Source organism: Podarcis raffonei, chromosome 8, assembly GCF_027172205.1.
Source record: "Podarcis raffonei isolate rPodRaf1 chromosome 8, rPodRaf1.pri, whole genome shotgun sequence".
Taxonomy (NCBI): Eukaryota; Metazoa; Chordata; class Lepidosauria; order Squamata; family Lacertidae; genus Podarcis; species Podarcis raffonei.
This window is the reverse complement of record NC_070609.1, coordinates 5,201,864-5,224,914: the sequence shown is the minus strand read 5'-3', so window position 1 is coordinate 5,224,914 and position 23,051 is coordinate 5,201,864. Positions and strand designations below refer to the sequence as shown.

Sequence of the window (23,051 nt, the reverse complement as noted above, 5' to 3'; positions counted from 1 at the left end):
CCCCATTAGCTAAAGTGGTACCTCAGGTTAAGAATGGACCTCCAGAACGAATTAAGTTCTTAACCCGAGGTGCCACTGTAATAGGAAGAAAAAAATAAGAGAGAAACGCCGAAGGAAATGGGGTTGGGAAGAGGCTGGTGCGCTTTTAAGGTCTCGGTCCTTTCAAGGTGCTGTTGGCATCAAAATGAGAGCCAGGCTGGTGGCGAGGAAAAGGCCCGCCAGGAGGATGTCCTTGCAGGACCTTTCGTGCTCCTCCTGCTCCTGTTTCCGAGGGAGGGAGCAGCTCAGAGGCCAGTCCAGAGGGTCCCCCAAATAAGGCCCCCCTCCGGGTGCAGGCCATGTTCGGGCCTCGGCTTTGCAGAGGGAGAGAGGGGGGAGCTGGGGCGCCCGGGGCGCCAAGGGTTAAAAGGAGCTGAGCTGGATTCCTAGAGAAGACAGGAAATAAAGGGAGAAGGTTCTCTCCCATCCCTTCCTGCAAGAGCTGTTGTCTCTCTGCTCCGCAAGTGCTGCCTCGGTGGAGCCTTCTGGGATCCGGTGAGTCTCCTTCCTCTTCTGCTTAGGTTGTCTTGGGGAGATGGGGAGACGGGGGAGTCCCCAGGGGGCAGGGCAGCCAGGAGGGTCCCCCAAGAAGAGAGAGAAGGGGGCCTGGGGGGCTCCGCTTTGCAAGGGTTCCAAGGAGCAGCGCAGAAGACCAGCCACGAGGGCCAGGGAGTCATCCTGCTTAGGGACCCCCAAAGTCATCTAGCCCAACCCTCGACCACGCAGGAATCTCTTGCCCAACCTGGGGCTCGAACCCAAGACCCTGAGATCAGAGAGACTCATGTTCTACAAACTGAGCTCCCCTGCCTTATTCGGGTTTCTTTCTGCAATTCACGTGGCTCCTCAGAGAGGGAAAATGTGAGCTTGGTTTGCTCCACCTTGCAAGGGTTAAAAGGAACTGAGATGCATTCCTAGAAAGGACAGGAAATAAGGTGGGGATGCGGTCCTCCCAAGCAAAAGCCCCTCCCACTTTCCCAGCTTCCTCCCTGCAAGAGGGGGAAGGTGGCTTTCGTCTCCTCTGCAGGAGCTGCCTCAGTTTCCCTTCAGGGACCTGGTGAGTTTCCTCTCTTTTCTGCCTTAGGGTGCACTGGGGAGAAGTGGGGCGGGTCCATGGGGAGCCTGCTCAGCTCCTGCAGGGGGATCCCCAAGCCAGCGATAAGAGGTTCTGCCCCCCTTCCTCTCTGCAAAACCAGGGAGGCTGCAAGTAGCAGGAGGTCTGCAACTCTCTTCTTCCTTTGCATCAAGACGCCGCATGCTCCTTTGGGGAGGGGGAGTCACTGAGTCAGGAAGAAAAGGGCATGCAAAGGAACCCCGATGGGATTGAGGAAACAGTCACGTTCATTAACGCAGGTGGCAGCTAGACGGACACATTTGGAGGTAGGAATAAATAAAGTCCTTCTATGTCGCAGTGTGCAGGTAGACCCAGGAACTCTCATCCACAGGAGGAAGGGATGGCCACCAAGGCAGGCGACTTTAGAAGAGGATGAGGCCAATTCAGGGAGGAGCAGAGGGCTAGCGATGGCTTCTGGCCCCCACACTTGGAGGCAGCCATGCTTCTGAATGCCAGCTGTTGGGGGAGAGAGTTATCCCTGGGCTCCAGGCCTGCTGGTGGGCTTCCCAAAAGGTGCCCCAGGTTGGCACCTGAGAGCAGGAGGCTGGACTGGCTTCACCCAAAAGGAAAGCAGAGCCCAACCTGGTGATAACAGAATAAAGGATGCAAGGGGGGAGCTGCATGGACCAGCTGGGGAACCTGCAAGGGAAGGAGGCTCTGGGCCAGAGGAGGGGCGGTGGGGCAATGATGAGTCGTCAGAGGGAGGAGGAGGTGTCTGAAGAGGTAACGGGGCTTAGTGAGCGAGGGGAATCTGTGGCAGAGAGCAATCTAGATCCAGAGGCAGGAGATTCGGATGAGGGAGGCCAAGAGGTAGGGATGATTCTGGCTGGTGAAGAGGAATAGGGGTCTCCCCTCCTCCTGTGACAAGCTCCCCCCCCCCATCATCATAATCAATTACTTGATGTTCACCCAAAATTCCCGTGGCGGATTAAAACAGTAAATCACAATATTAGGCAGAGTATAAAATTATTACAGTCACAGAAAGAAGGCAAATCCTGTATCTCTCTTTTTTTAACACTGTCCTTTGCCCCCCCCCCCACAAGTTATTTGGTCCCACCCACCTGTTCTTTGGCCAGGTGAAGTTCTGGCCCTCAGAATAAAGAAAGAGGGACCCACCCCAGGAGTCTTGAGAATGTGGGGGATTGCAAGTGCTGGAACATGAGGCAAAAGCAGGAAAGAAATGTGCCCTGACATTTGGGGGTGGGAGGGACCCCCACTATTGCCTTGGGTCCCAGTTACACTTAGTACAGATGACTCACTCATCCATTCTTCCTTCCTTCTTCTTCCTTCCTTTACTTTTTAAGGAAAGCTCAGTCTGAGTTGTGGTGCAGTCCAGCCCTGGTTCCTAGCAAGATTCATCCACGATTGCCCAGGGAACATTTCTATTCACCTGACTGTGTATCAGATTTACCGGTATATTAGAAAAATATATTTTCTTTATAGAATTTGCTAAAACCACTCATTAGGACAGGCAGAACTTGGCAGAAGACGTAGGGACTTCTTTCAATTTCTTGGAGGTGTCCTGAGAACAGAGATGGATGAGCAAGACTCAGCTGGGCCTGAAGCAGGAAGGCTTCGTTCCATCCAAACTCTTAGCCATGGAGGAATCTGGGGAAAGTCTGTCCAAAGGATCCTGGGTGAGGAGGACACCCTCCGCTCAGATGTGCAGAGCCAGCAACTCAGGCGGCTTTGCAACCAGGAGGCCAAAGGACCTCGAGAGGTTTGCAACCGACTCTACCACCTTTGCCGCCAGTGGCTGAAACCAGAGACCCACACGAAAGCTGAGATGCTGGACCTGGTGATCTTGGAGCAGTTCCTGGCTGTCCTTCCAGCAGAGATGGAGAGCTGGGTGAGGGAATGTGGAGCGGAGACCAGTTCCCAGGCGGTGGCCCTGGCTGAAGGTTTCCTTCTGAGTCAGGCAGAGCAGCAGGTGAGAGAGACTTTCCTCTGGATACTTCCAAGGGGCTCCAAACTTGAGGGAGAGTATCCCCCAATTGTCTACTAATTTGCCCATCCTTTTTTTGGAAAGCATCTGAGGAATGGTATCTGATACCCCTAAAGTGTGTGTGTCCTTTGCCATTCGAGTTCCAATCTAATTCTTTTGATTGCTTGTTGCTCTTGCAGGGGAAGGATCATTTTCCAGAAATGGGTTTGGATTCCTCTGAGGTAGAGAGAACTCCGTTGGACTCTAGAGAGAGGCCACTGGGTAAGGAGGAAGGAGTTATTTCTCCCCCGTTTTTGAGGAGATTTCAACCCTCCCATATCCAAGAATCTGCTGATGTTCTCTGCTGATTCTCCAGAGAGGAGGGGGTGGTTTCTTCTCTCTACTTATTCCGCTCCAGCCTCACATCAGAGAGAGACAGAGAGACTGAGTGTTAGAGAGAGACTGTGATCTCTGTATAGATAAGGTTGCTGCTAAGAGCAGCTGCAGACACTCAGTGCAGTTCAGCATTTTTTGTTTAGACCTCATTTAGCTCTGTATATAGTTGTGTATTATAGTTGTAGATAGAATAAAGAAGATATTCTACAGAGCTGCTCTCCGAGTCGTTTATACTCTGCTATACTCTGCTGTTCGACGACTGTCTTCTTGTGGAAGTGAATCCAGTGCTCACAACTCTAGGCTGTGAGTCCACAGCACTTTGACCTGTTCCTGTGCAGAAGGTGGTCTCTGGAAGTCCTACCCAGCTCGCCTAGCCCAGTTGGGGCTGAAGTGGATGAGTCCAGTTCGTGGCACTGGCTCAAGAGCGATGCTGACAGTTTTGTCACTTTATGTTGTTTTTGAAACTAATTTGTGAGTTCTCTACATCTTTTTTGGAGAAGACATGTGAAGGCAAGAGCCCAGAGAAAGGGTGATGTATTTTTGCACAACTAATATGTGAAATGGGTACAAACGTCCACATTTACATGGCTACTCTTACTTTTTGGAAGGCCCACCTGTAGTTTTCCTTCTGAGTGAAGCATGCACTTAACTTTTTCTCCCATAGGAGACCGAAGGATGCCAGCAAGACCTGTTTGTCCATCTTTTCTTGGTGGCGAAGGGGAAGCTGCCCCTGTGGAACCAGAGCAGGTAGGAGGAAGGAGCCATGTGGGGAGAGAGGATGTCATGGATGGGTTGAAACAGAGGAAATGTGGGAGGAACGGCCAAGGAAAGAATGCTAAAATAGGCTTCTAGGCAGTTTACACACCACACCATACAGTGGCCAGGATTCACCCCATCAGTCACACAATGGGGCTTTCCCCCTCTCATCCCCCTGTCATTGCCCCCCCCCTGCGCACCTTGAAGTTGTCTATAGGGCATCAGGAGGGTCCTCCCCACCTGGCAAGAACAGCACACAGGGAAAGAAGGAAGGGGATCCTTCCATGTGGCAAATGGGGATGTGTCCATAATGAAATGTGAAGAAGAAAAATCCCATTAACACATAACATCTGTTAAGAGGCAGAAGACAACAGAGCAAAGTGTAACAGTTCACCTTGATGTTGTCTAAGAGGACAACCTTTTTCTTTTAGGGTCCATTGTGCTTTGAAGATGTAGCTGTGCATTTCACAGACGAGGAGTGGGCGTTGCTGGATCCTGAGCAGAGAGCTCTGCACAAGGAAGTCATGGAGGAGAATCGTGGGATCTTGGACTCTCTCGGTAAGGCTTCCTCTTGGATCATCCTATCTGCTTTGAAATTTGAGACATATCTGTATGGGTGGAGCCTCTGAATTTTCGATGGGGCTCAACAGCAGCACCCACAGCCCCTGGGATTCTAACACTCCCACAGAAAACCTTGGATGGAAGACTATTGACTGCTTTCCCTGTGAATATTCTTCCTCCAGTTCTGCCTTTTCAAAGCATGAAACCCAGCCAGGTGGGCGGGTTATAAACAATAAAATTATTACTATCATTATCATCATCATCATCATCATCATCATCATGCCTATCCCCCTCCAAGATGGCTCCCCTTTTGCTGTTGAAGGGCTGGCCTGTCTGCAGCCCCACAGCCTCCCATCAGGGCCCCTTCACCAGGGGCAGCAGCACAGGAAGGGCCTCAGGAAAGCAGCCATGACTCCAGCCGGGCTGAGAAGCATCTGGCCAGATGCAGAGGAGAAGGAAGGCTGATCCCTCTCCTTCCCCTCATAGGGCCAGGGCCGCCAGAGGCGCAGGGTGCTGAGCAGGGGGAAAGGAGCTCAGCTGAAGAGCCTCTGGGGGAGATAAGATACCCCTCCGTATTTTTCCCAGGCTCCTCTAAAATGCACAAGGCCTTATTACATGTAGGCTTCTAAGGGGTTCAGGAAGTTCAAGTAGCTTCTGTCAGATTTTTTGTTTCTGTTCTTGCTTCTTTCTGTCATTAGTTGACTTAAGAGACAAGTGACATTGGAGATGGCACAGATCCCATAATTGGGCCAAACAAAATCCATCCAAGAAAATAACTAGGCTTTTTGAATCTCAGGCAGTGAACCCTGGAGGAAGACCTCAAATCTAACTCCCCTCATTTCTTCTTGGATCAGAAACATTAATTAGCACTGCTTTATAATTGGGGGCTCCATTGCTTCCTGAGGCTCCAATCTGTTTCTCTCTCAATTGCAGGTGGTGATGAATTGGAGCTGAAGAACGAGGGAGACCACGACAAAAGCCACAGAGTGGAGAAGTCATATCCATATTCAGAGTGCAGAGAGAGCTTCAGTCAGAGCTCCCATTCCACTTCAAATCAAAGAACTCCCCTTGAGAAGAAACCCCATCAGTGCTTGGAATGTGGAAAGAGCTTCAGGGAGAACAACCAGCTCACTGTCCATCAGAGAATTCATACAGGGGAGAAACCCTATCAGTGCCAAGAGTGTGGAAAGAGCTTTAGTCAAAAGGGCAGTTTAAATACCCATCAGAGAATTCATACAGGGGAGAAACCTTATCACTGCTTGGAGTGTGGCAAGAGCTTCTTTCAAAGAAGCCAGCTCACTGCCCATCAGAGGATTCATTTGAGGGAGAAACCTTATCGATGCTTTGAATGTGGAAGGAGCTTCAGTCAGAGCACCCAGCTCACTTTCCACCACATACTTCATTCCGGGGGGAAACCATATCACTGCTTGCAATGTGGAAAGACTTTCACTTGGAAAATAAGTCTCACTTCCCATCAGAGAATTCATACAGGTGAGAAACTCTATCACTGCTTGGAATGTGGAAAGAGCTTCAGGGAGAGAAACAAGCTCACTGTCCATCAGATAATTCATACAGGGGAGAAACCTTATCAGTGCCAAGAGTGTGGAAAGAGCTTCACTCAAAAGGGCCGTTTAAATTCCCATCAGATAATTCATAGAGGAGAAAAACCTTATCACTGCTTGGAGTGTGGCAAGAGCTTCTTTCGAAGACGCCAGCTCACTGTCCATCAGAGAATTCATATAGGCGGAGAACCCTATCAGTGTTTGGAATGTGGCAAGAGCTTCCGGGAGAGAAGCAATCTAACTGTCCATCAGAGAATTCATATAGGGGGAGAACCCTATCAGTGCCAAGAGTGTGGAAAGAGCTTCAGTCAAAAGGGCAGTTTAAATTCCCATCAGAGAATTCATACAGGGGAAAAACCATATCAGTGCTTGGAATGTGGCAAGAGCTTCTCTCGAAGAGGCCAACTCATGGCCCATCAAAAAATTCATACAGGGGAGACACCCTATCAGTGCTTGGAATGTGGAAAGAGCTTCAGTCACCAAGGCCAGCTCAATGTCCATCAAAGAATTCATACAGGGGAGAAGCCATATCAGTGCTTGGAATGTGGAAAGAAATTCACCCAGAGCTCCAATCTCACAATCCATCACAGAATTCATACAGGGGAGACACCCTATCAGTGCTTGGAATGTGGAAAGAGCTTCAGTCACCAAGGCCAGCTCAATGTCCATCAAAGAATTCATACAGGGGAGAAGCCATATCAGTGCTTGGAATGTGGAAAGAAATTCACCCAGAGCTCCCATCTCACAATCCATCACAGAATTCATACAGGGGAGAAACCCTATCAGTGCTTGGAATGTGGAAAGAGATTTATTGTGGAGGCCAAACTCAGGATCCATCAAAGAATTCACAGCAAGAGAAAACTATTTTAGTGCCAAGAATGTGGGAAGAGCTTCAGTCACAGGGCCCGTCTCGCTTCCCATCAAAGAACTCACATTGATGGCAAATTATAGTAGTGGCTGTATACAGATTTAATTTTAGGAGCCCTTAGTTTGTATGAGGTGAGAATTGCAGTTGGGTTCTTTGCCACATCTGGTGCCCCGTAGTAATTCCTACAACATACCCAAGAACTGTGACTTTCAAGTTCTTGGCCAAGGTGTTTAATGCCTTCTTCACAGTTTCCTTTCTCTTGGCAGATCAAAATGAGCAGGAGACGTCAAAGGTTGCAATTTGAATTGGGTTGCAAAGCTGGGACAATTAGAATAAGAGGCAGTATTTGACTATTGACTCAAAACCCTACAGTGCATTTAATATAACGGACTTTTAATTTTTATTCTTTGTATATCGTATTGTTGTTTTATTGGTATGCCCAGGGGCTGACGCAAAGAAAGATTTATTCATTCATTGAACATTTTCTTCGCGTCATGCCTGGGGTGAGGGATAAGAGTGATTTGGTGACACTGATGAGATGGCTGTCCACGCTGAACTTTCCTCGGAAGGACATGGGGTAAAATTTGTGATAGTTGATTGAATATTAGATATTATAGATTTTGATTTTGTTCGAAGTGTCCTAGTACTTATTGCATTTAACCTTTTTGATAGAATGTATTAGGCATGATTTTTGTATGCCTGCATTTTGTAATCCCCATGCCACCCTCCTGCACTGTGTAAAGCTGTGATGTGTATATTGCCTACCTCTTCTAGCCTTATCTGACCCTAGAAGGGCAGGTGATGTTTAGAGAAAGAGGAAGGAGTTGAACTAGCATCCGTGTGAGAACTCACATATCTCCCCAAAGGTTTTCACATCTTTTGGTACCAGGGAAGTCAGATATGGGATTGAAATGTCAACAGTCCCATGCAAGTCCTGGTTGCCATGGGCATGGTGTCAGAGTGAGACATATGCGACCCAAATGACCTGGTCGCTCTGGGACACCCACCGCAAGGTAATTTCAGAGGAGTCGATATCCGCATGAAGCCACGCATCCCATGACCTGTAACCTTTCTTGATGCAAGTGGAAGAGTGTTGTGGCATTTTATGAGTCTTTGTGTGCTTTGTATATAACCTTTCTTCTAATATGCCTCCTGGCAGCCTTTTCGAACTAGCCGTTCTGCTGAACAACTGGTTAGCCAGGCTGTCCTATTGGAATAGTTTGAATAAACCAGCTCCCTGCAGGATGCTGAGATTGCTCTCATTCTATTGGTTCTGAGTTTTTGTTTCAAGTATTCCCTCCCCTGCGTCACGAACCAGTGATGTAGAAGCAAATTCTGATCACATGAGCAATTCACGAGACTTCCGGGTTAGCGCGATCGACTAATGGCGGATTCCCTCCGAGCTCCGGAGGGAATCTGCTCAGTAGGGGATGGGTCCTGCCGCCGCGGCGACGCGGGGACCCTCAGAAACCACAGGCGCTGAAGCCTGTGGACTTGGTGACTCGGCGGGCACCATTTGCGCCCCCCGACCCGCGAAGGAGCCTTTTTAAAGGCTTCGGAACGGGGGCCAGGGAGCGGCGCGGTGCTGTGAGTCAATTGCTTCCCCTACGGAGCGAAGCCGCATGCCATGGTCGGAGAGCGCTGACTTCTTCCTTTGAACATTTGGACTAAAAGTAACAACCCGTGAGTAATACGGAAATTGGATTTTAAATTTCTTTTTTGGATTTGGCACGAGCGGGGAAGGCGCAAAGAGGAAGTCCGTCTCCCCGTCTTGTAAACATCTTAAAGCAAGGACTAGATAAGTAAGGTTGAGAGAACACCTTCTTCTTGAGAGGATAAAAGTAATTAATTTCACATTTTGGCAGTATAAGTGAATTTGCTGGAGGATAAGAATTAATTTTGAGAGTGGAACCGTCACCCCCCCCCAGGACCTTGGAGCGATCCGTGAGAGAGCATGTTGAAGAGACACAGAAGATTTTGACAGCTGTCAAACTAGCTGTCAAAGCTGGGGGAAAAGAGAGCTTTGTTCTGTTGCCTTTGCTGGTTATATTTGTTACATTCAGGTAATAAATTGTTGAAAACAAAGAGAAAAAGTTAATTTGACTTTTGGATTGGAACTGGAAGGAATACTAAGTAACCAGAACTCCTCTAGAGGGGGCTCTGGGACATTACAAGAATGGCTGCAAATGGAAAAATACTGACTGACCTGGAGAGGACTTTTCTTCTCCTGGGAAAGTTACAAGAACAAAGCAATGTTTTGGCTACAAATGTTACAATATTGAATGAAACAGTAAATAAACTTGCTGAAACTGGAAGGGACTTGACTCAAGTCTTTGTATCTGAACAAAAAGTTTTTGTAACTGAGCTAAAAATCTTTGCAGCTGAACAAGAAAAGAAATCTGAGAAATTTGAGAAAGTGGGGAAAGAGATATATGACGATTTAGAGGGAAAGGAAGGAGGAGCTATAATGCCGCAGATGATTAAGGAGAGCCAGAGGCCTGCTAAGATGGATATAAAGGAAAAGAAGAATGAGATTATGAAAATCTGGTTTGAATGGAAGAATGAGGAATGGAGAGATCTCCTCATGTGGAGATCTGAAGACTTATGGATTACAAACCTGACTAAAGTGGAAGCTGGAGTTTCTGGGACATTTGGACTTAAAAGAAGTAAGAAACAAGATTTGGACTACACTTTTAAATATGGAGGTCTGGCTGGAAGAAATATGGACCTTATTGGGACAGAGCTTCTCCGAGATTTGGTGTTTAATATAAAGGACTATCAAAAAAACCGGCAGAGAGGAATTGAGAGAGAATTAAGAGCCTCGGATGTGAGGTCACCAGGCTGACAGCAGATAGACTGATGGACATTTGTTGGAGCCCAAAACCGGGAAAGGCGGGGAGTGGGGCTTTGGGAATCCAAAGGGTGTACAATTATACTTTGTTTTCTTTTTGTATTTTGTTTTGCTACTTATATCAAAATGGGGAACTCGTGAAAGGGAATTGGGGTCGATCTTAGAAAAAGATATTAAGAATAAGTACTGACGTATAAAGACTGAGGTTTAGGTTAAAATTGGTTAATTAAAATGAAGTAAATATAATAAGGTAAAATTTGGGGTTAAGAACTTGCTGAACGAAAAAAATTGATCTGGAATACAAGAAGGGGAGGTGTGGGGAAGTCTGGGAAATATGTTATTGAAAGTAAGGAATGCAAATTATATGTGTGTTTTTTTCCTGTTTTTTTTTGTTTTTTCTTTATTTTTTGAAAATTTCAATAAATATCCTTTAAAAAAAGATCACATGAGCAATTCACATACTTAATACTTTCCTTTCTTCTGTGAGAAGCTTAAGTCAATGATTCCCTTTCTGCTGTCCTCCGATCACTCACAATGGGCGTATGCCAAGAGGAAAGAATCGTATCCATGAGGAAGAAGAGTTCTTGGTTCATCTTACGCCAAAGGGAGCAAGAGATGGACAAGTTTGTTTGCTTTAGGGTCCTCCAGGGTATCCCTTCAAAGATGGAAGAAAGGAGATGAAGGGAAGAGCTAAGGGCAGAAATGCATTTAAGAGGGAATAGAATCTCATTGCATTGTTTCAATAAAATGTTGCATCCCACGTACAAAGTTTCCATCCTCATTTCCGTCGCTGATTGTGAGGCGGGGGAAGAAAGGTAGTGACATCTAAAGGATATTAGACAAATGAAGTTTATTTGATATACAGTGGAATCTCAGTTTTTTAGCATCTTTGAACCAGAATGTTTCGGTTTTCGAATGCCGAAAACCTGGAAGTAATTGCTTCTGTTTTCGAAGGCGCCTCGGACATTGAACAGCTTCAGCTACGTGTTTTTCCATTTTTTCCTTTGCGCCTGAGTTTTCAAATGTCTTCCGGAACGGATTGTAGTTCTACAAGGCGATACAAATAGTTATAGGTAAGTTTACCTAGAGCTTCCACATATCACAAGAAGGGTTGTCTTTATTTGGGAAAATAGGAAATATTAAAAGGAAAATGCCTTGCTGTGGTACCTCAGGTTACAAACACCTCAGGTTACAAACACCTCAGGTTACAGACTCCACTAACGTAGAAGTAGTACCTCGGGTTAAGAATTTTACCTCAGGATGAGAACAGAAATCGCAGGGCGGCAGCGGGAGACTCCATTAGCTAAAGTGGTACCTCAGGTTAAGAACGGACCTCCAGAATGAATTAAGTTCGTAACCCGAGGTACCACTATATTAGCAAGAAAAAATAAGAGAGTAACGCCGAAGGAAATGGGGTTGGGAAGAGGCTGGTGCGGTTTTAAGGTCTCGGTCCTTTCAAGGTGCTGTTGGCATCAAAATGAGAGCCAGGCTGGTGACGAGGAAAAGGCCCGCCAGGAGGATGTCCTTGCAGGACCTTTCGTGCTCCTCCTGCTCCTGTTTCCGAGGGAGGGAGCAGCTCAGACGCCGGTCCAGAGGGTCCCCCAAATAAGGCCCCCCTCCGAGTGCAGGCCATGCCGGCTTTGCAGGGGGGGAGAGGGGGGAGCTGGGTCGCCCGGGGCGCCAAGGGTTAAAAGGAGCTGGGCTGGATTCCTAGAGAGGACCGGAATTCAAGGGAGAAAGTTCTCTCCCATCCCTTCCTGCAAGGAGGAGGAGGAGGGCTGTTGTCTCAGCTCCTTCTGGGATCCGGTGAGTCTCTTTCTCTTCTGCTCAGGTTGTGTTGGGGAGATGGGGGAGTCCCCAGGGGGCAGGGCAGCCAGGAGGGTCCCCCAAGAAGAGAGAGAAGGGGGCCTGGGAAGCTCCGCTTTGCAAGGGTTCCAAGGAGCAGCGCAGAAGGCCAGCCACGAGGGCCAGGGAGTCATCCTTCTCAGGGACCCCCAGAGTCATCTAGCCCAACCCTCGGCCGCGCAGGAATCTCTTGCCCAACCTGCGGCTCGAACCCAAGACCCTGAGATCAGAGAGACTCATGTTCTACCAACTGAGCTCCCCTGCCTTATTCGGGTTTCTTTCTGCAATTCACGTGGCTCCTAAGAGAGGAGAATGTTAACATTGTTTGCTCCACCTTGCAAGGGTTAAAAGGCACTGAGACGCATTCCTAGAGAGGACAGGAAATAAAGGAGGGACGAGGTCCTCCCGAACAAAAGCCCCTCCCGCTCCCTGCAAGAGGGGGAAAGTGGCTTTCGTCTCCTCTGCAGGAGCTGCCTCAATTTCCCTTCAGGGACCTGGTGAGTTTCCTCTCTTTTCTGCCTTAGGGTGCATTGGGGAGATGTGGGGCGGGTCCATGGGGAGCCTGCTCAGCTCCTGCAAGGGGATCCCCAAGCCAGGGATAAGAGGTTCTGTTCCCCTTCCTCTCTGCAAAACCAGGGAGGCTGCAAGTAGCAGGAGGTCTGCAACTCTCTTCTTCCTTTGCATCAAGACGCCACTTGCTCCTTTGGGGGGGGGGGGCTTGAGTCAGGAAGAAAAGGGCATGCAAAGGAACCCCGATGGGACTGAGGAAACAGGCACGCTCATTAACCCAGGTGGCAGCTAGACGGACACATTTGGAGGTAGAAATAAATGAAGTCCTTCCATGTCGCAGTGTGCAGGTAGACCCAGGGAACTCCCATCCACAGGAGAAAGGGATGGCCACCAAGCCAGATGGCTTTAGAAGAGGATGAGGCCAATTCAGGCTCCTGGCCCCCACAGTTGGAGGCAGCCATGCAGGGGGAGAGAGTTATCCCTGGGCTCCAGCCCTGCTGGTGGGCTTCCCAGAAGAGGCCCCAGGTTGGCCTCAGTGAGAACAGGAGGCTGGACTGCCTTCACCCAAAAGGTTAGCAGAGCCCAACCTGGTGATAACAGAATAAAGGATGCAAGGCGGGAGCTGCATGGACTGGGTGGGCAGAGAGGAATGGTGAGGGGAACCAGCTGGGGAACCCGCAAGGGAAGGCGGCTCTGGGCCAGGGGAGGGGTTTGGTGGCAATGATGAGTGGTCAGAGGGAGGAGGAGGTGTCTGAAACTGAAGAGGTAACGGGGCTTAGTGAGCGAGGGGAATCTGTGGCAGAGAGCAATGTAGATCCAGAGGCAGGAGATTCGGATGACGGAGGCCAAGAGGTAGGGATGATTCTAGCTGGTCTCCCCTCCTCCTGTGACAAGTTTCCCCCCCAATCATCATAAACAATTACTTGATGTCCACCCAGAATTTCCAAGGCAGACTAAAAGAGTATATTAAAAGAGTATATTGCAATATTAATAAAATTAATACCATCACAGAAAAAAGGCAAATCCTGTATCTCTCTTTTTTAAACAAAGTCCTTTGGCCCCACACACAAGTTATATGGTCCCACCTACCTGCTCTTTGGCCAGGTGAAGCTCTGGTCCTCAGGTAGGTGGCCAGGTAAAGATCTGGCCCTCAGAATAAAGAAAGAGGGACCCACCCCAGGAGTCTTGAGAATGTGGGAGATTGCAAGTGCTGCAACATGAGGCAGAAGCAGGAAAGAAATGTGCCCTGACATTTGGGGGTGGGAGGGACCCCCACTATTGCCCTGGGTCCAGATGACTCACTCATCCATTTTGACTTCTTCCTTCCTTCCTTTATTTTTTAAAGAAAGCTCAGTCTGAGTTGTGGTGCAGTGCAGCCCTGGTTCCTAGCAAGACTCATCCACACTTGCCCAGGGAATATTTCTATTCACCTGACTGTGTATCAGATTTACCGGTACATCAGAAAAATATATTTGCTTTTTAGAATTTGCTAAAACCTCTCATTAGGACAGACAGAACTTGGCAGAAGACATAGGGACTTCTTTCGATTTCTTGGAGGTGTCCTGAGAACAGAGATGGATGAGCAAGACTCAGCTGGGCGTGGAGCAGGAAGAGGCCATTCCATCCAAACTCTTAGCCATGGCGGATTCTGGGGAAAGTCTGTCCAAAGGATCCTGGGTGAGGAGGACACCCTCCGCTCAGATGTGCAGAGCCAGCAACTCAGGCGGCTTTGCAACCAGGAGGCCAAAGGACCCCGAGAGGTTTGCAACCGACTCTACCACCTTTGCCGCCAGTGGCTGAAACCAGAAACCCACACGAAAGCTGAGATGCTGGACCTGGTGATCTTGGAGCAGTTCCTGGCTGTGCTTCCAGCAGAGATGGAGAGCTGGGTGAGGGAATGTGGAGTGGAGACCAGTTCCCAGGCGGTGGCCCTGGCTGAAGGTTTCCTCCTGAGTCAGGCAGAGGAGAGAAAGCAGGCAGAGACAAAGCAGGTGAGAGAGACTTTCCTCTGGATACTCCCAAGGGGCTCCAAACATGAGGGAGAGTATCCCCCAATTCTCTACTTATTTGCCCATCTTTTTTTTGGAAAGCATCCGAGGAATGATATCTGATACCCCTAAAGTTTTTGTGTCCTTTGCCATTCCAGTTCTAATCTAATTCTTTTGAATGCTTGGTGCAGGGGAAGGATCAGTTTCCAGAAATGGGTCTGGATTCCTCTGAAGTAGAGAGAACTCCATTGGACTCCAGAGTAAGGCCACTGGGTAAGGAGGAAGGATTTTTTCTCCCCCATTTTGTCACATAATGTTGTTTTCAAAACTAATCCGTGAATTATTCTCATCTTTTTTGGGGAAGACACGTGAAGCCTGTTGAATGGTTTCTTTAAATGTAAAGGTTCATCATTGTTCCACCCGATGTGTATGTCTTTAAGGGGCCAGAGCAAGGGCCAGAGTAAGATAACGAGACCCAGCTTTACAGCTGTGAAACGTAGCAGGTGCTGCTGAGTTGTATTTGATTAAGGTGTGTCAGCATTTGGGTGTAGTATATAAGGAGCAGCACCTAGCTCTCCCATTACCCTGGGGGATGGGTTGGTGGTTGGGTCTGGTTTGGTTTGGTTGTTAATGTATTTAGTGTAAAAGGAGTTTTTGTTTTTCTTATTAAAACCTAGTTTAAGTTATTTTTGAGTCCTTTATTTTTTTAATGCATGGTCTCCCCAGCAAGCTCTCTGCGCTACTAAACTGCAAACAGCCAACATCTTTGGTTATGGGCCCAGCTGCTGAGTGGATGACTGCATATTTTTTGACTCTGAGAAAGGTTTGAAAACTCCTTCTCCTGTTAGCGTAGTTCTGTGGGTCTGGAAGAGTTCCAGAATGGTTGACCGGGTTCCTGAAGCTGAGAAGGCTCTGGTCTTCCCACAGCTAACAGATGAGAACTATAGTTTATGGTCTTTTCGGGTGGAGGCGCTTTTGACCTCTAGAGAAGTATGGACCTATGTAACTGATGACCCTCCTGACCCTGTGACTAATGCTTGGTCGAAAGGAGATGCAAAAGCCAGGGCGATAATTAATTTGGCAGTCAGCAACCAGCAAGTAGTCTATATAAGAAATAAGAAAACTGCCAAAGAAATGTGGGACAGTCTTGCAGCAGTGCATGTTAGAAAAGAGTCAGCATCTGCATTGACGTTTTTCAAGCAGTTGTACCAGACGAAGTTGCAGCCTGGTGGTGATTTGGCAGCACACTTGAGACGTCTGGAGGCAATACGCTGCGAATTAATTCGAAGGGACATGGAGATACCTGATATTCAGTATGTTTTTATCATTCTATGTTCCCTTAATGAGGACTTCGATGGTATAGCTAGCCAGATATCTGCTGTTCCACCAGCACAATTAACTGTGGAAGGGGTAACGGCAAGATTAATGGGCGAGTTGGACAGAAGGGAGGCTTGTGCCATAAGCACTCCTATTTCCAGAAGTAATGAGGAACGCCATATGCAAACCTGTGGTGGTACAACTGCATTTAAAGCTGCAAAGCGTTGTTGGTTCTGCAATAAACAAGGACATTTTGCAAAGGACTGCAGATCCAAAAGAAAGCAAAGTACTCCCAAGCCTGTTTCTGTTCATCAGTCACGGTTGTCAGCCCAGCAGCCGACATCGTATAGTAGAGACAGAAACGAGCCGCGAGTTTTCCATGCTAGGACAACAGATCGTAAAAGACTTAAACGTGCCAAGTGGAAGTCTTTTGTTGTGGACTCAGGAGCATCTCAGCATATTTGCAACGATCGAAGCTTGTTTATTTCTTTCGAAGAGGATATTGGTAATGTACATTTAGCCAATTCACAAGTCTTGCAGTCGCTTGGCAGGGGTACCGTTAAACTTGACTCTTTAAACATTACAATAGCGAACTGCATTTACTGCCCGTCAGTGGACAATTTATTGTCAGTAAGGTGCTTTGCTCGTCAAGGCATAACTGTGCGTTTCTTAAAGTCAATGTGTGAGTTTTTCGATGGGAACAAACGTCTATTATATGCCCGGGAATCTGATGGTTTATATAGACTGTATTTTCGCACCTACTCCCAATCGCCTATAAATTGCAGAGCAGCACAGTCAAGCCAGGGGTTGAGGAATGTAAGGCCACATTCCGGGTGTGTCCATGAGGCACACAGAATTCTGGGACACCTGAATTTTGCTGATGTAATTAAGACAAAGAATATTGTTAATGGCCTCAACTTAAAACCATGTAAATTCTTTATGCAATGTCTATCCTGTTGCAAGAATAAGATTAAGGTTGCACGCAAGGGTAGGTGCTCAGATAGGAAAGTAACTGAGCCATTTGAGCGTGTACATTGTGATTTAGTTGGGCCACTCCCACCATCATTAGGAGGTTCTAAGTACTGGCTTACTCTGATAGACCAGTATAGTAGATATTGTTGGACTTATGCAATAGCTGAGAAGTCCCAAGCATTTGAGAAGTACAAAGTTTTTTGCAACTGGGTAAAAACGCACTTTAACAAACCAATTAAGAACCTGTTTTCTGACCGGGGCGGGGAATTTGTTTCTGAGGATTTTGAGAAATTCCTGGAAGCGCAGGGGACTACTCATGAGTTATCTTGCCCCCGAAGTCCCTGGCAAAATGGGCTTGTTGAAGTTGTGCAGCGTGACCTACAGGCAGGGGTTAAAACGTATCTGCACGATGCTAATCTGCCCAAAGACTTTTGGGCTGAAGCGCTCAATGCCTTTTGTTATGTTAGAAATCGCAGTTATCATTCTGGTTTAGATGTCACCCCCTATGAGAAGCTGTTTAAAAAACGCCCTAATCTGAAATACCTACGCATTTGGGGTTCAGATGTAATTATGCATTATCCCGCTAAGCAGAAATTGGGTGAACGTAGTGTCCAGGGAAAATTAATGGGCTACCAGCAGGGGGCGTACAGAATTTACATACCAGCAACTGGCAAATTTCATATTACCAGAAGCATGATACAAATTGTAAATTGGAATGGTGTTGCTGTTTTCCAAGATACTAACGGTATAGATAATATTGAGGAAGAAGAGGAAGAAGCAGCAGCAGCAGGAGGAAATGGTGCTTCTGAATTAATGGGAAAAGACAAAAAGCCTGTTGAATCTGATAATTTGTTTGATGATTTAAAGTCACAGGCACCCGAGGGGAGGTTAGATTCTCTTGAGTTTTCTGACCGTGAGCTTAGCCAACAGGCATCTCTTCAATCTGACAATGATTTACAACCTGAAACTAGTGGTTCACTTAGTCCCATTAAGTCTGAGGAGTCTGACTCTCCTTCCGGACTGAGACGTTCAGATAGAAAGAGACAGAAGCCACAACGTTTTGCAGAGGAACGTTTTAATACTGTGTATGCCAATAAGGCAGTTTTTGAGCCAAAAAGCTACAATGATGTTCAGAAATTACCTAAGCAACAAGCTGCAAATTGGTATAAAGCTATGAACTCTGAGATAGCTTCTTTAAAAGAGCATAACACTTGGTCTCTTGTACCACAAACCCCAGATATGAGACTTATTGATTCAAAATGGGTTTATAGAGTTAAAATGAATGACAAAAATGAAGTTGTAAGGTACAAAGCAAGATTAGTTGCTAGGGGTTTTCAACAAATTCCAGGCGAAGATTATGATTTGTGTTATTCACCAAGCGTAAAATATGAAACAGTTAAGCTTTTGTTAAAAGATGCATCACAACGTGGACATTCGGTTTATCACCTAGATATAAAAACTGCATATTTGTTTGCAGATTTAAAAGAACAAATTTTTATGCGTGTTCCTGAAGGCATAGACGCCGCTGAAGGTTTGGTATGCAAATTAAATAAATCCCTTTATGGTCTGCACCAAAGTGGAAGGAACTGGCACCAAACTTTAGCAAAAGAATTGCTGGATATTGGTTTTTCACAAGGAAAGGCAGACAACTGTGTGTTTATAAAGGAAAGGGCAAACTCTGTAACAAAAATATGTGTGTATGTAGATGACGTGTTAATTTCTACAAAAACTAAACAGGAATATGAACTGGTAGTATCACAGTTACAGAAGAAATTTGATGTGGTGGAATTAGGCATAGCTAAAAATTACTTATCCATGCAAATTGAGAAAGGCAAAAATGGATCTTTTCTGGTTCATCAAACTGCAAAAATTGATGATCTTGTTGAAATGCTATGTTTAGAAAATGCAAATGGCAAGGAAACGCCTATGGTGTGTGGTTTCACCTTTACAGGTGAAGATAAGCCATTTCCTAACAAAACTTTGTATCGTTCTGCTATAGGCAAGCTAAATTTCATTCAAAGAATCTCAAGACCAGATATAACTTATGCTTTTCACTTTCTGGCAAAATTTGTGGAAAAGCCTACTACACAATGTTTCTCTGCTCTTAAGAGAGTGGTAATGTACCTTAAACACACCAAACATTATAGGTTGCAGTTTACAACATGTATTGACAAAGGTTTTGAAATTTTCTGCGATGCATCTCATGCAGTGGAACAAAATAATTGCAGGGGTGTGTCTGGTATGGTGTTTTGTTATAACGGTTGTCCATTTGAATGGAAGTCCCAGACACAAACCATTATTTGTCTCTCCACAACAGAGAGTGAATTATGTGCATGCGTTCAGGCCACTCGTGATGTAGAATGGTATCTGCAAGTATTTGCAGACCTACAGATGCAAGTAACACTACCAGTAAAAGTTTACCTTGATTCCCAGAGCGGACTTGCTATCCTGTGTTCAGAAACCAATACGCAGCGCACTAGAGTCTTAAGGTTACGCTTACAGTTTGTAAAGAAACTAATTGCTGACGAAATGATTGTATTTGAATATGTTCCAGGTGACAATCAAATTGCGGACATTTTTACTAAAGCACTTCCAAAGGTTACACATGAAAGACATGTACAAAGTATGCTTTATGTTTTTGTTCCACAATGATGAACCGCAGGGGAAATGTTGAATGGTTTCTTTAAATGTAAAGGTTCATCATTGTTCCACCCGATGTGTATGTCTTTAAGGGGCCAGAGCAAGGGCCAGAGTAAGATAACGAGACCCAGCTTTACAGCTGTGAAACGTAGCAGGTGCTGCTGAGTTGTATTTGATTAAGGTGTGTCAGCATTTGGGTGTAGTATATAAGGAGCAGCACCTAGCTCTCCCATTACCCTGGGGGATGGGTTGGTGGTTGGGTCTGGTTTGGTTTGGTTGTTAATGTATTTAGTGTAAAAGGAGTTTTTGTTTTTCTTATTAAAACCTAGTTTAAGTTATTTTTGAGTCCTTTATTTTTTAATGCATGGTCTCCCCAGCAAGCTCTCTGCGCTACTAAACTGCAAACAGCCAACAGAGAAAGGGTAATGTAAAGAGCCCAGAGAAAGGGTAATGTATTTTTGCACAATATGTGAAATGGTTACTAACGTCCACGTTTACATGGTTACTCTTACTTTTTGGAAGGCCCACCTGTAGTTTTCCTTCTGAGTGAAGCATGCACTTAACTTTTTCTCACATAGGAGACCGAACGATGCCAGCAAGACCTGTTTCTCCATCTATTCTTGGTGGCGAAGGGGAAGCTGCCCCTGTGGAAGCAGAGCAGGTAGGAGGAAGGAGCCATGTGAGGAAAGAGGATGTCATGGAAAGAGGGTTGGACACAGAGGAAAGGTGGGAGGAACCGCCAAGGAAAGAAGGGTTGAATGCTAAAATAGGCTTCTAGGCAGTTTACACACCACACCAAACAGTGGCCAGGATTCACCCCATCAGTCGCACAATGGGGCTTTCCCCCTCTCAACCCCCGGTCATTGCCCCCCTGTTGACCTTGATGTTGTCTAAGAGGACTACCTTTTTCTTTTCTTTTAGGGTCCATTGTGCTTTGAAGATGTAGCTGTGCATTTCACAGACGAGGAGTGGGCGTTGCTGGATCCTGACCAGATTGCTCTGCACAAGGAAGTCATGGAGGAGAATCGCGGGATCTTGGACTCTCTCGGTAAGGCTTCCTCTTGGATCATCTTATCTGCTTTGAAATTCAAGATATATCTCTATGGGTAGAGCCTCTGATTTTTCGATGGGGCTCAACAGTAGCACCCACAGCACCTGGGATTATAACACTCCCACAGAAAACCTTGGATGGAAGACTATTGACTGCTTTCCCTCTGAATATTCTTCCTCCAGTTCTGCCTTTTCAAAGCATGAAACACAGACAGATGGGCGGGTAATAAATAATAAAATTATTACTATCATTATCATCATCATCATCATCATGCCTACCCCCCTCCAAGATGGCTCCCCTTTTGCTCTTGAAGGGCTGGCCTGTCTGCAGCCCCACAGCCTCCCGTCAGGGCCCCTTCACCAGGGGCAGCAGCACAGGAAGGGCCTCAGGAAAGCAGCCATGACTCCAGCCGGGCTGAGAACCATCTGGCCAGATGTAGAGGAGGAGGAGGAGAAGGAAGGCTGACCCCTCTCCTTCCCCTCATAGGGCCAGGGCCACCAGAGGCGCAGGGTGCTGAGCAGGGGGAAAGGAGCTCAGCTGAAGAGCCTCTGGGGGAGATCAGATACTCCTCCATATTTGTTCCAGGCTCCTCTAAATGGCAAAAGGCCTTCTTAAATGTAGGCTTCTAAGGGATTCAGGAAGTTCAAGTAGCTTCTGTCAGATTTTTTGTTTCAGTTCTTGCTACTTTCTGTCCTTGGTTGACCAAAGAGACGAGTGACATTGGAGATGGCACAGATCCCATGATTAGGCCAAACAAAATCCATCCCAGAAAATAACCAGGCTTTTTGAATCTCAGGCAGTAAACCCTGTAGGAAGACCTCATATCTAAGTCCCTTCAGTTCTTCCTGGGCCACAAGCATTAATTAGCACTGCTCCATAATTGGTGGTTCCATTGCTTCCTGAGGCTCCAATGTATTTCTCTCTCAGTTGCAGGTGGTGATGAATTGGAGCGGAAGAACGAGGGAGACCACGACAAAAGCCACAGAGTGGGGAAGTCGTATCCATATTCAGAGTGCAGAGAGAGCTTCAGTCAGAGCTCCCATTCCACTTCAAATCAAAGAAATCCCCTTCAGAACAAAGCCTATCAGTGCTTAGAATGTGGAAAGAGCTTCAGACAGAGAAACAAGCTCACTGTCCATCAGAGAATTCATACAGGGGAGAAACCCTATCAGTGCCAAGAGTGTGGAAAGAGCTTCAGTCAAAAGGGCAGTTTAATTTCCCATCAGAGAATTCATACAGGGGAGAAACCTTATCACTGCTTGGAATGTGGAAGGGGCTTCATTGACAGACGCCAGCTCACTGTCCATCAGAGGATTCATTCGAGGGAGCAACCATATCAGTGCTTAGAATGTGGAAAGAAATTCACCCAGAGCTCCCATCTCGCAACCCATCACAGAATTCATACAGGGGAGAAACCCCATCAGTGCTTAGAATGTGGAAAGAGATTCATTGAGAAAGCCAAACTCACGATCCATCAAAGAATTCACAGCGAGGTGAAACTATTTCAGTGCCAAGAATGTGGAAAGAGCTTCAGACACAAAGGCCAGCTTAATGTACATCACACAATTCATACAGGGGAGAAACACTATCAGTGCCAAGAGTGTGGCAAGAGCTTCAGAAAAAAGAACAGTTTTGCTTCCCATGAGAGAATTCATAAAGGGGAAAAACCTTATCAGTGCTTGGAATGTGGAAGGGGCTTCATTGACAGACGCCATTTCAATGTCCATCAGAGGAGTCATTCGGGGGAGAAGCCCTATCAGTGCTTGGAATGTGGAAGGGGCTTCACTGACAGACGCCAGCTCACTGTCCATCAGAGGATTCATTCGGGGGAGAAACCCTATCAGTGCTTGGAATGTGGAAAGAGTTTTACTTGGAAAACAAGTTTCACTTCCCATCAGAGAAGTCATACAGGGGAGAAGCCATATCACTGCTTGGAATGTGGAAAGAGCTTCATTCTCAGAGCCCTTCTCCGTGTCCATCAAAGAATTCATACAGGGGAGAAGCCCTATCAGTGCTTGGAATGTGGAAAGAAATTCACCCAGAGTGCCCATCTCACAACCCATCACAAAATTCATACAGGGGAGAAACCCTATCAGTGCTTGGAATGTGGAAAGAGATTCATTGAGAAGGCCAAACTCACGAGCCATCAAAGAATTCACAAGAGAAAACCATTTCAGTGCCTAGAATGTGGGAAGAGCTTCAGTCACAGCGCCCGCCTCACTTCCCATCAAAGAACTCACATTGGGGGCAAATCATAGTAGTGGCTGTATACAGATTTAATTTCAGGAGACTTTATTTCATATGAGGTGAGGATTGCAGTTGGGTTCTTTGCCACATCTGGTGCCTCATAGCTATTTCTACTACCTACCCAGAACTGTGACTTGGCCAAGGTGTTTAATACCTTCTTCAGAGTTGAAGGTATTCCTTTCTCTTGGCAGATAAAGATGAGCAGGAGACCGCAAAGGTTGCAATTTGAATTGGGTTGCAACGCTGGGACAATTAGAATAAGATCCACTATTTGACTATTGACTCAAAACCCTAGAATGCATTTTATATATCGGACTTTTTATTTTTATTCTTTGTATATTGTATTGTTGTTTTATTGGTATGGCAAGTGGCTGACGCAAATAAAGATTTATTCATTCATTGAACATTTTCGT

The 23,051-nt window shown here is 46.5% G+C and overlaps 2 protein-coding genes across 2 annotated transcripts in view; both read left to right on the top strand.

Moving 5' to 3' along the window:
• Positions 1–1,004: 1,004 nt before the first annotated feature.
• Positions 1,005–23,042, top strand: LOC128418238 (zinc finger protein 345-like). Its single transcript, XM_053397741.1, has 7 exons — positions 1,005–1,093; positions 2,594–3,080; positions 3,275–3,356; positions 4,135–4,217; positions 4,658–4,784; positions 5,721–7,443; positions 22,782–23,042. Exons 2-6 carry the CDS (start codon positions 2,685–2,687, stop codon positions 7,217–7,219), a joined length of 2,187 nt encoding a protein of 728 aa, XP_053253716.1. The 5' UTR covers positions 1,005–1,093; positions 2,594–2,684; the 3' UTR covers positions 7,220–7,443; positions 22,782–23,042.
• Positions 1,009–23,051, top strand: part of LOC128418947 (zinc finger protein 197-like) — a gene marked incomplete at its 3' end in the record, with an annotated part of 31,926 nt that continues 9,883 nt past the window's right edge. The window contains 6 exon segments of the mRNA XM_053399153.1: positions 1,009–1,093; positions 13,769–14,414; positions 14,603–14,684; positions 19,919–20,001; positions 20,262–20,388; positions 21,319–22,648. Of these exon segments, the coding sequence (XP_053255128.1) occupies positions 13,998–14,414; positions 14,603–14,684; positions 19,919–20,001; positions 20,262–20,388; positions 21,319–22,648 (2,039 nt within the window).

Excerpts from the sequence above, each read along its gene's own strand:
- LOC128418238 (XM_053397741.1), top strand. The coding sequence starts at position 2,685 with ATGGATGAGCAAGACTCAGCTGGGCCTGAAGCAGGAAGGCTTCGTTCC. Across the intron at positions 4,218-4,657 it reads CCCCTGTGGAACCAGAGCAG|GGTCCATTGTGCTTTGAAGA; the intron begins GTAGGAGGAAGG and ends TTTTTCTTTTAG. Across the intron at positions 4,785-5,720 it reads TGGGATCTTGGACTCTCTCG|GTGGTGATGAATTGGAGCTG; the intron begins GTAAGGCTTCCT and ends TCTCAATTGCAG.